Here is a 13,121-nt window from a genome sequence, read left to right on the forward strand (position 1 = left end):
TATTTAAACATATTTCTAGTCTTGATTCATTTATGATTTCAGAAATGCCACAGGCCATAATAAGATTTCAATCCTGGCATCTGATTTAATTATATTACCAAATGAAACTAATTTTCATTTAATTAACATTGATTTTACTTGTTATTCATTTTTTAGTCTTGTTTCTATAGTCTATTAATTATTTTCAGTTAACTACAAACTTTAATCCACTCAGACATGTCTTCTTTATAATTACCAACATAAAATGAAATTAATTGTTCTCAATGTCCAGGATCAGGGGGAGGACTTTTAAAATAATCTTTATTCCCAAACCACAAGGATCTCTTCTCGATATCAAACTAAGACATGATATATTAGGGTTGCATTATTGTTTTTTGGGGGGTTTCAACAAAAGGCATATTTCTACCTTCAATTTTATTACAAAACACACAAACACAACAGCAGTAAGACTTCCTTACTCTAATACTGTATGTTTATAATTAGATGTTTACCCAGTTCTTGCCTATCACATTTTATTTTAATTCTATGCTTATTTTTTTATTATTACCTTTATTATATTGTTGCTATGAATCCTTCTATTTCTTCCTTACTGCTTTTGCACTGTAAGATAAATTGAACTAAACGTTTCTTTCATTTGGTCATGTTCACTGGGTTACTAGATTTTTTTGGCTAGTTTTCAAAAACACAGGAAGCAAGGCAGGGATCGACCACACTGCTTCATTGGGGGAGACTGGGAACATTTGTTAAGCTTTACAGGGAAAAAGGGCAATATGTAAGCATCCACATACTTAACGTTATTGGGGCATTTTCTGTGTCGTCTTTTTATCTTAATTTTTTCTTAATAACACTTAATTGACTAGTGTTTTTATCTAGTCAATTAAAATGAGTTTTTATCAAATGTACCACCTTGTGGGCTGATATCACATCTCTCCAGAAGCCCTGCAACTCTTCTAGCTGATCTGCTGTGTAGTGGGGATGCTACAGTACATAATGGTTGATAGCATCCAAGTGGATTGTTGATTACATAAGTTTTCACCTCTGTGTATTTATACTTGGCGAAGCACCGCTGGCAGTAATTATATCATTGTCTTGTACATACAGTATTTTTGTATACGGCTCTACCAACATTGCACACAAACATGCCTCAATTTTCACCTATTTTTTAGCAGTCTTGCTCGAGCTCTGTCAAGCTGGTTGAGGATGCTTATTTGAACAATTGTCTTTGACTAGACTTGAACAGATTTTAAGTCTTGCCAAAGACTTATTTTACCAGATTCAAGTCATGACTTTGACTGGGTCATTCAAGGACATTCACTTTCTTATTAAAACCACTCCAGTGTAGCTTTGGCCTTGTGCTTTAGGCTATTGAGCTACTGGAGAAGAATTTTCATCCCAATTTTAGGTCTTAGACAGACTGAAACAGGTTTTCCCTCAAAGATTTGCCTGTTCTTTGCTTCATCCATTTCCCCCCTCAGTCTTGACAAGCTTCCCAGTCTCTGCTGATTAGAAGCAGCCCCACAACATAATGCTGCCACCACAATGTTTGACAGCAAGGATGATGCTGACTGAGTGATGTGCTATTTTAAATTTGCGCCAGACATAATGCTTTGCATTTAGACCAAAATGTTGCAATTTGAATGAGAACAATTTAAATGTTTTGTTGCAAACTCACGGTAAGACACAATTACTCAGTTTGGCTGATTGTCTGATACACTTTTCACTTCTCAATTATCGACCTCACAGTGCACTAAGGAGCACTGTTTTTGAGTTTTCTCAAAAAACAATTCTCCTGATCTGTGCCTTTTTCCAACTTTATCCTTAAGTTGTCTGAAAGATCTTTAGTCTTCATGGTTTAATCATGCGAACACCTATTATTGTACACATGCAATTTTGTACACCAAAAATAATTTAATTTAACATACAGTAGCAAAGGGGTGATTACTTATGTAACCAATCTTCATTTTGTGGCTGACATTAATTTACTTTTACCAATAAAAATATTTAGGTTGAACATTGAAGTTTTGATTAAAAACATTCACTTTTAAAAAGTGAATATTTAAGTGCAAAACACAATAAAAGTTTTGAAATTTGTTGGGATGAAAAGCAACATATACTGTACATGTATACAGTATGATTATTTTGACATGGGCATCTGTCTTTTCTTTTGAATCTGCATAAAAGAAGTCAATCTTATAATAAATCACACAGTCTAGGTGTGTGTAGTGTCTAGATAGACATTAGATCAATAAATTAGATTAACTAAAGACATTTTTTTCTTTCTTTACCTTTTGTATCCATAGGTAAAGTATCCTAAAAATAGTTTTGTCCTAGATTGCTTTTCTTGGATTCCATCCCATGGATTCCAAAACCCATGGATTCCATCAAGCTAGAATGATTAAGAATTAAGAATTCACAATTAAGTATCACAATATAAGAGGGGGATTAAATTTTACTTTCAAAAGCATCCATAAATATTAAACATTCTGGAAATTACAAAGCCACCTCTGACCTTGTCAAAGTCAACTGACAAAATATTTAATGCATTTTAAAAAGGGTGGGCAGTGTAATTAAATTGCAGTGTAGAATCTTCCAATACTCATAATCCTTCAACTGTAAGCAAGTAATGTCTATATTCCTGCAGCTCCTACTCACCTGACATCCACAGCATCCTCCATGACAGTCATGTCGGTTTTACACTTGGCTGAAGGGTTTATGGCCAGTTCTGCTGGTGGGATGACAAAACTCTTGCTTAGGGGCAACCACATACCTTCGCCAAGGGTGTAGGTGAACCTAGCAATGACATTCAGAAAATCACAATTAGACACAGGAAGCTAAAAAGCTGTTTTTGTTTAATTGTGTCTGTAAAATAAATAATAAAAATGACTACAATGCATCTGTGAATGGAAAGTTATCATTTGTTAAATAAAGTAGCAATATAATCAGCAGGCTTTAAGACACACCATATCATAATACTAAAAGGTCTGAATGCCTAAAGCATTCTGTATATACTGTACAAATAATGCAGTGAGCTCTGGGAAATACAAACATCAGAAGCTGGAGCTACAGTATATAACTATAGACATCTAAATATGTAGAGCTACAGCTGTCTAATATAGACAGCTAAACCAGAAGCATGGATTGCAGAGTTTTAATAGATCAATCAAGGCTCTGTGCCTACAGGGAAAGCTCTGAAAGAAGTGCATGTGGGGAATTTTCAGTCTACCGTAGGACCAAATTGTATCACATCTTACTTCATAAACAGCAAGCAATGGCATTACTCATTAACTGCATAATGCATCCATTAGCAAAATTCTACAGCACACATTAAAACAGTGGAAAACTGTAAATAATGTACTCTATTTCTCATTTACTGTACTGTACATACTGATAAAACTGTGATATTACTTTTTCCAAGCAATACTGCACTTAATTACTTCTTTGACAACAGGGAATTCTGGTATTGATTAACAAACCAAGCAATAATTAGAATATTTAAAAAATTCTAATATGCCTGCTTTAACCAACTTGGATCCAAGGACAAAAAAAATAATATCACTAGCCTGCTGGATAACACTGATAAGTAACACGGTAATACTGAAATGTCACTGTGCACCAGCATCAGCTTGAAAATGTAGTTTATGTCTCAAAAAAAGCAAAAGGTCATAGCAATACCTCCCTATAAATAAATAAAATAATATATTCTACTCTTTAGTGTCCTCTTAGCTGGGGCAGCTGTGTAGTAACTTGAATAACCTGAACCAGACTCCACAGCAACAGAAGCAGAATTCATTATCAGGGCTGCTTATTCAGCTGTCTACCGGGACCTGAAGGAACCGCAACCGAGTGGTATTACATGTGCAATGCATTTGGGTGGATCTCACCTGGGATTAAGGGGAAAAAATAAGAAAACATTAACACACATGCTGCACATACTGTGTGCTGCATGCATATATTTAACTCTTTAAACATTCAGACCTGGAATCTTGTATCTCAAGATACAAGATTAGGCTACCAAAACGACTGCAGAATAAGAACAAAAGTGAGGAATCCCTTTTGATAGCTACTGTCATTGATCTAAGGATCTAACCTCAAAATTAATAAACAATTTCAGTTTAGTTTTATATCCTTTTCACTCATCACAAACTCAATATCAAATGTACTTCAGATTCAGAAAGGAGACCTTTTGCATTGAACATGAATTCGAGATAACATTTTGGATTGAGCCCTGTCTGTTGGAACAGAAAAGCAATGTCCCTCACTTCTTGCAATATAAAATCAATGAAAAATTAATAAACAGCCGGGAGGTATGACAAATGGCACATGAGGCCATCCTGCATTGTGAAAACAGATGAAAATGACACCATGGCATTGAACAAGGGGTTCATAATTATAGAGGTACTTTCAAGGATAGGGTAGTCTCCTTTCAGAATTACAAAATAACATTGCAGTTCTCCAAGCAATGTACAAAAATGTACCATGTGTTAATACTGAAACAAAATTTAGAACAGCACTGGAAGACACCAAGGAATACAGGCAGCTATATTTCAAATACTACAGTATATTATAGATTTTTAAGTAACCAACAACCATAGTAAAAGAAAGCAACCATTTAATATAACTCAGTAACAGTAAGCAAATAATGCAAAAGGCATCAGCATTATAAAGGCAAATTTAAATACTGTTTTAGGCTTAAGAAAGGTTTCGTCATAGGTTATTATAGTTATTATCATAGGCTGTATGCCATTCTATTAAAGACAGAAATGGCTAGAAGTACATGGATTACTAAAGTTGTTTTTTTTTACCATTCTGATTTCACACTAAGAGTTCTGCAATGTGTATTGAAAGAAATGCTAACTTTGTATTACAGGAAGGCACCAGACATGCATGTATGCAGTACCAGCTTCTCTACGAAGAGAATGATTAACAGCTATAAAAGGAAAAGCTTAATTATGTCCCTCCAATTACTTTCCCCTTAGAACTCCAGCATGCTATGAATCAAAACCCCCACCCTCCAATCTTTTAATAACATTCACTGGATTCTCGCTTCTGATTACAGGGTGCAAGTCTATTAAGTTTTTATTATTACCTTATTTAACTTTGGATTAGGAATCCTAACCAGTTTTCAATTATGTTTCATTAGTTATGTAACATTTGAAACTGTAAAGCACGATTCTCCTGTATGACTGGAACAATGCTTTTCCTATATACTCTATAATTCTGCCACACTGCATGCCTGGGTTCACACATGCTATACAGACCAGTGATGTGAATGTACTGTAAGTAAAGTAGAGAATGGATGTCATACTTCAGCACATTTTCTGAGGTTGTTTGTGCAAAATTAGGTCTATTTTCAAGCACTTTTCGTTGGACACATACTCACTCAGAAACTGCAAGGGCATTAAACCAGTGAAAGCTGCAATGGTATAAACAACTCATCCTTCTTTAAAAGGTTAACAAAAACTTTACAAGGACGTTGGCCTTACTTTCCAAGGCATGCTGTAATTGTAGAGAACAAAAAATGATACTATGGACATACAGTATGTAAAAACAACGGAGAATTGTGGGGATTTAGCATAGGTGACACATATATTTCACCGTTCTCTAACTGCCTTCACATCATGTTTGAAGATGAAAACAATGTGTACACAGCAATAATGAGATCGAACCAAATAAAAGCTACAGTATATACTGTATATGTAGAAATCGGTATCCTGTTTGTTGTTGAAAACTGTGTCTCATACAATGGCCAAGATATTGTCATATCTGCCGATAATGCTTGTCAATTAAAAACTCCCAAGCACACAGTTCTTAAGCAATTACAGAGGCACTTCACATAAGAACTAGAAAAATAAATGATCAGAAGTTTGCATAACATAGATTTATACAAATGTTGACTAGAAATAATAAAGACTGAAAGATTTTACAATTCTCCTCCATTTGTTTTTAAATTTTTCTGTAAGCATTTCAATATTACCTTTTGAAATATATTGTAAAACAAAATACTCTCAGAACAAGCAGACATTTGAAATAGGTGTTAGCAAATTGTTTCATGCTTGATCTAATTTAAATTTCACATTACATTAGGGCAATTCAATGAAGAATTCCAAGCAAAAAATATTATACCCAGAGAAATTGTAATTCAAATATTAAAATAAGTTTCAATATTCAGAAAATCTTAAGCTTGGTTAAAAAGCAAAATACAGTCTCACACCATGGGAACACTGCAATACATAGAAATAAAAAAATAACACGTATGAAAAAGCATGATATTGAAACTTGTTTCAGTTATAAATTAGTAAATTAAACCATGCAGCACATGCAGATTTTCAGCAGGATTTCATCTTCTCTCCACTTTAGTTTTGTTTATTCACACATTATTTGAAGCCTGGTGGATCTTTAATGCCCTTTAACAAAAGAATCCTCCAGACTTATTCAAATCTACTTCATGTGTGAAACTTCAGTCAGTTGGTACACAGTACTTCTTGTCTATTGTCATTTGTCTGGAATTGGTACAATTACTGTACCTTTGAAAATTATCTTTTACATACACATGAGTAAATACCACCTGAGCCTTAATGCTCTTTTCCCAACAGCGCAGTGTGTAGACCTTCTCTTGACCACAGCTTTAGTAACTTTAGTCTATCAAATCAACTCTTTTCTAATAGTGTTTTCCCAATTCTGGTTCTTCTGATCACCTGATTCTTTTAACAAGTAAATATCCTTAGTTTTCTATTTTCTCTAGTTTTTAACTTTATACAACTAAACCTTTCCTGGAATTGCAGACTAATAACAAAGGCTGGAAAAAATTCTACAGACAAGACAAAGTAACCAGTGGTTCTAAATATATGTCATTTCTAGCTTTCAATGAGGAAGTTATGATATTGCCTTCAGTAGAGCATTCAGTAGAGAAACAGAATCATTCATTATTAGGGGTGGCTCACTGACAGTGCTGATGACTCAGAGCTATTGGTACCTGTGTATGATTCTGGAGAGGGGTGCCTTGTGTGTAGGTTTTAGGTGGCCTCCATGTCTGTATGGGCTTTCTCTAGGTGCTCTTCTTTTCTCCCGCTTAGCTGTGCTAGGATGTTGGAAATATCTGTACAAAAAATGGCCATGCTTTCTCACCTGAAGATGCGATCCGAAGGCTGCTCTCCCATTACCAAGTCGAAGCCACGCTGGAAAATTGTGTAAGGCCAAGGGCTAGGAAGAAAGAAGAGCCAAAAAGAAATGTTCTGACTGTGTATTTCCAGATACGCAATGACTATGATTCTGTTTGGAGTTTGTCATAATTTTTGCATTGATTAAAACTTGGTTTTTCGAATAATAGTGTTTCATGACAGCCATCGGCGCTATAAGAAAAAAATAGGAACAAACCAACATAAAAAAACATGAGTACTCACATCCGATAATGCATACAGATGAAGTTAGGTGCATTATTATTTATTGTCATGCTATTCCTTTTTGTTATAAAATAGTAGGGGTATATTATTCATTTTAATGTTTATATCTAATGTTTAAAATTGGCTTAGAAAGAGAAATGATAAGAAAGTTGACAATTCAACATTACAAAGAAAAGCCTACAGTATCTTCTGAAATTAATTGCATTGGTATACAAAAGTAAATGCTGCAAAAACGATCCAGATGTAGATCCAGATGTTCCCCTTAGCAAATTCTTAACACATTTAGACAGTTAAAAACATATCTTTAGTTGAAAACAGCTCCTGACTTCACAGCAAAAACACAATCAATGTAAACAGTGTTTGTGTATAAAAGATCCTCTTGTTTTAAACTTTCCATTCAATCACATTTTTAGGACTTTATTACTGTTGCAAAGCTCTCTCTGGGTGTTACATCCAATTAAAACTCTATTCACAGTTTCATACAGCAGTAAAAAGAGAACAAGAGCCCAAGACCAAAACGATTTCACACCATTATGATGCCCTGCTGATCATTTCTCTCTGAGCCCTAATTATTAGATCTATCGCCCCACCATCGTGACTCCTATCACTATTTAAATTAAAACAGAGAGACAATCATCACAGTTACAGGTTAATCAAATCGTTCTCAAGAGGCATTGCCAATCTGGTTAATTTAATAAAGAAGACGAAAGAAGATAAATTAAAATCCATAACTTGAATAGCTTGGATATTTCTCTAATATATTTATTGCTAACTATTCTAAGGCCAAGATAAAATCAAAATCTTGACTCAGCCACCAAAAATAACTTTGTGTTGGAAAGAGAGGTTTGCTTTGTGGAAGGTCTTTTCCATCTTGCCCAAAGTGATTTTCAATTGGTGAGTGGGTTTTGATGATTCTGTCCCAGGTCCAAATCACTGTTATCTATTCTGAAGTACAGTATCCTGAATGTGATTCATTGTCACTGTTTTCTTTTGTGTAGTTTACACATGGTAACAAAAGTAAAATATTGTATGCTAAGTAATGATTTATTCTAGTAAACATAACTTCATCTAAGATTTCATAATTCCTCAAGCTCCAAATTAAACGTTTTGTCTGTGACACAGTTTATCTAGGCACTTTTTATAAAGTTAACTCTTCTCTTCTCAGCAGAAAATGTTTATGTCTTTTTAGCTGATATAAGACATTAGCTTTTTATTGATAACATTGAGAACATTTGTAATTCATTCCACCTTTCTTCCTGATGACAAAAAACCTTGAGCTGAAATGTAGGAGAGCTTTACATTATATATGACCAACAACCGTCCCAGAGGTAAAAGAAAAAAAATTAACTTCTGTAACAGTTAGCACAGTCAAGTGTCTGCACCTGTAAAATGCAATTTAAAAAGGTAGATTAGTAGATTAAATTTTCATTTAAAAAGGTTCTAATCTAATTCTAAATAATTGTGCTACTGTATTTCATATCCCAGCCTTGTGCCATATTAAGCTCTTTTCCACAATGGTGGTTAATGAAATTAAAGTAGTGCAAAACACAGACAAATTAAATGTTTTTTAAAAAGGTATTATGAACTCTCCTGGTTAAATGTAAAGATATATGTAGTGCTATTGCCTTGTACTGTACAACATACCTAAATCTGGTCTGAGCAAACAAAAAAAAAACCTTGAGTCACATGTTTGAAATTAAATTTACAAACATTTTACTAAAAGCTGCAAGTGCTAATGTGGAGCAGTGGTTAGGTCACTGGTCATACAGTACAAACATCTGGGGGTTCTAATCCTATGTGGAGCGACCTCTTTTGCACCCTTGAGCAAGGTACTTTATATAGATTGCTCTAGTAAAATACCCATCTGTATAAATGAATACAAACGCCGTTGGGTTTGGATGAAATTAATAATAGTCTGCTGTGAACCTTAAAATTGGGCATTTTTTATTAGAGAAAGCTTTGCTGTATCAGTTAATAAAATATAATGGGTAAATATAACACTCCTCAAAAACTCCTCACTCCTCACACTCCTCAAGGGAATGGTAGATGAAAAATGAACCAATATGCTACACAGAATGTACAGTATAATATATTCCGAGACACAATACGACACAATGTACAGGTATGTGTTCCTGGCAGACTTCTATAAAATGGTACAAACTGCTGCAGCATGTACACACCTCTACTACTGTAGAACAAAACATTCACAAAAAGCATGGAAATGCCAACAAACTATGTTGTATTGTTGAAAGCAGTGTCTGGAATGACTTCTGACAGTTTGTTTAACAGGACTGTAAACAGCTACAAGTTCTGACAGGCAGACAGAAGCTATGTAAGTTAAACAGGGAGACCGCCTGCTATTGTAAATAGACTAAAGAACCTGTATGTTACTCACATGGCTGGCTTGGCTAAAAATAAGCCATGATAACTCAGACCAGATACTGAAGTAATGACTATCACACACAACAGAAATCTAGGAAACAACATCTTTTTTTCAGATTTTATTAAGTTACCCAAAACAATAATTAAACAATGGGCAGATTTTCATAACTTTGATACGATTCCTTTATCACAAATACATTGATTTAATAAGGGCTGATTTTCTCTACTAAGATGTTTATTACCAGTTTTAAAAGCAAAGAGCAATGCTTACCCTTGGTTGGGAGCCCATTCATTCCGCGTGCAAAGATGTTTATGAACAGGGTCCTTTGTGTAGCCATCAAAGCAGACGCATTCACCTGTGTATAAAAACAGGAAACGTAGTTATCCATCACAGAAATACTAGAAAAACAGAAAAACAGCCTCGGACATTTGATATTTACTCTTTGACCTATTGTGTTCACTGACCACGTCTACCAACAGACGCACGTTAAAACATTGCATAAGGTGGAAATAGATCAATCTGTCGCTTCTCTGCTCTGTTGTTATTACTACATTAAATTCATATTTCACTTGGGTGTTTGTTTAGGGTGTTCACTAATGAAGAAATGCGCCTCTAGTTGAATATTCAATAGTAAAGTCAAAAGTCACTAACAAAACTCTTCCTTCAATCACCGTGGACTTCTGAATTAACAGTAAAAAACTGACCAGAGCATACAAGTCAAAACTACTACTACTACTACTAATAATAATAATAATCCCTTACACTTATATAGCACTTTTCTGAATACTCAAAGCAGCTTACAGGTAATGGGACTCCCCTTCACCTCCACCAATGTGCAGCCCCACCTGGATGATGTGAAGGCAACCACGGTGTGCCAGTATGCTCACCACACATCAGCTATTAGTGGGGTGGAGAACAGAGTATTGAAGCCAATTCATAGATGGGGATTATTAGGCGGCCATGATTGGTATAGGCCAATGAGAAATTTAGCCAGTAACAACCCTACTCTTTTAGAGAAACGCTCTGGGATTTTTAATGACCACAGAGAGTCAGGACCTCAGTTTAACGTTTCAGCCAAAGGACACTATAGTGTCCCCATCACCACAATGGGGCAATAGGACCCACAGAGACTGTAGGGAGCACATCCCTTACTGGCCCCACTAACACCACTTCCAGCAGTAACCTTACTTTATCCCAGGAGGTCTGGGCTTGCGAGTTGAGAGTTGCAGGGTGATATGGCTGCTGGCTACATGGAAGGGCATTTAACATTGAGAACGGGGGACACTTTACACTACAGACTATAGGAGTCTGAGACAAGTTTTCACCTATTTTGCTGAAGCGGAGGTCCTGGCCTTTCTCAAAATTAGCTTGATGATGTACACTTGGCTACTAGGCTATATTGGACAATTGGTCTCCTCTGATTTTTAACCTTCCCTATGATCTCTCATTGTGATAAAAAAAAAATTCAAATGTCGAAATGAATGATGATTATTTACTATCATCTAATGTGAATTAGATTTATGCACACGAACTTCACAGCTCATAACCACACTCTATACATTGACTTACAGTACATGTCCACTGCAGAATACATCGGCAGAAACATTTTTTAAGATTGCACAAGTGGTAGATACATTTGAGAAACATATTGTAAATAGCTTTAGGTCTTAGAAATTAACTATACAATTAAAATGCAGAGGCATAAAAGTGTATAAGCCCATCAACCTTATCAGGGAAAACCAATGCAATTGAAAAGCTAAAAATGCAGCTGACAAAAATAATAAATTTACCTCCATTACTTATTATTCTGTGCATGCAATTATCCTGTGTTTGCCACATGTTCAGAATCCTGACACACAGTACCCTATCAGGCTCTTAATCAGAAGTGCTTATTTGGGCTATCATAAATGCTAAGGACCCGTCTCTTTTTTGCTGATCCATCATGTATGAACACACTAGCAAGATGCCTGTTATAATTTGATTCTGTCTGATTGATGGGGATGAATTTCATAGCTGAGGACTGGCTGGAATGCTGAGCAAGTTTTAAATGCTTTCCTGGGCAGACTAGGAATGGGTAATAATGGAATGTTGATGTGCATGGAGCTGTGTTTATGTGGGGATATTCACTGTGGTTCAAGGACAGCACAATGAGTGGGCATGCCAGAGAGAAGCCTCAAAACACAGTTGTTCTAGGAGAGTTCAAACTCTGCTCTATACATTATCTTTTGGCAGCTGTTAAGAGCTGTCACTTATGGTGCAATACTAATCATTCAATTTTTTCTCTATTACCTCACAAGAAAAGCTCTTAAGATTATATTGACTAATGGCAAAATATTCTGACATGGTGCAAAAGGTATCTGGGATTGCAAATTCTATTCTGCCTTTTATTGTTATCTACGCTGTTCAGCTGAACCAAATCCACTCTAAAAAACTTGGCACCGGAAAGTCTTAAATCATACAGCGCATCTTCTACACAACACAGTTGTTCACAAACCATTAATATTTTTGGATTTTTAAAATGGTTTTCATTTTCAAGAAGTCTCTAGACAAAGTTCTTCTGAAAATAAATCCAAAGGTTGTCAAAAAGTACAGAAAAATGTTTAGGCTACTTCATACTATGGACAATGAAATCACTAGAACAAAAACATTCACTTTGGAAAGGCAAGCAGCTCAAAATGCACATCTTGAACTAGAATTTGAGACACTTTCGAAAGCCCCTCGGAAATGCCATTGCCTGACCATAATTACAAATCAATAATAGGTAATCATAACTGGAAAGACATTATAATAATACTCTTATGTTGCAGTGTGTGTAAATTACTCTGACTTTCACAAAGTCTGTCATGCTTTGATAACAGGACTTACAGTATAAAAAGAGTCTATTGGGGGGGCCTCATGACCCAAGATCTATGAAGAACATTAAGATCATCTACTGCACACCATGGTGGCACCATTTTAGTGCAGCGGAGCACATATCTGTTTGAGGCAAGTGTTCAGGGACTTGTGATGGTGACTAGAATTGAATGCTCAGCTGCATAAACACTGGCTGTACTTTTATTCTGATCTCACAGATAAATGTCAGTGGGTTGCTGCATATTTTAAAGTAGAGTGTGTGACAGTTCATATATGTGTTGGGAACCTGTTACAGTGACATCACTCCCTTGAGTTTTGCAAGAGAATACATATTTCCCTTTCCAGGGGAACGGGCTTCTGGCCTCAATGGAGCTATGCAGCTTATGCTCCTGTGACAGTGGTTTGATTCTGAGGTTCAGCCAAGTACGGTGTACTGACATCTTTCATTCCCCTTATTTACATCAAACACAATTTGGGAGCTTAGA

At 35.6% G+C, this 13,121-nt stretch overlaps 1 protein-coding gene across 5 annotated transcripts in view; it reads right to left on the reverse strand.

Annotated features, from left to right (window-relative positions):
• astn1 (astrotactin 1) overlaps nucleotides 1-13,121 on the reverse strand; it is a 257,440-nt gene that overhangs the window by 144,585 nt on the left and 99,734 nt on the right. For all 5 annotated transcript variants that reach the window (XM_088598148.1, XM_088598147.1, XM_088598145.1 and 2 more), the window contains 3 exons: nucleotides 10,054-10,138; nucleotides 7,126-7,200; nucleotides 2,653-2,790 (listed from right to left, as the gene is read on the reverse strand). In XM_088598148.1, the coding sequence (XP_088454274.1) occupies nucleotides 2,653-2,790; nucleotides 7,126-7,200; nucleotides 10,054-10,138 (298 nt within the window). The remainder of the gene's footprint in view (nucleotides 1-2,652; nucleotides 2,791-7,125; nucleotides 7,201-10,053; nucleotides 10,139-13,121) is intronic.

The sequence above is a fragment of the Lepisosteus platostomus genome, chromosome 11 (assembly GCF_059453375.1).
Source record: "Lepisosteus platostomus isolate fLepPlt1 chromosome 11, fLepPlt1.hap1, whole genome shotgun sequence".
Lineage (NCBI taxonomy): Eukaryota > Metazoa > Chordata > Actinopteri > Semionotiformes > Lepisosteidae > Lepisosteus > Lepisosteus platostomus.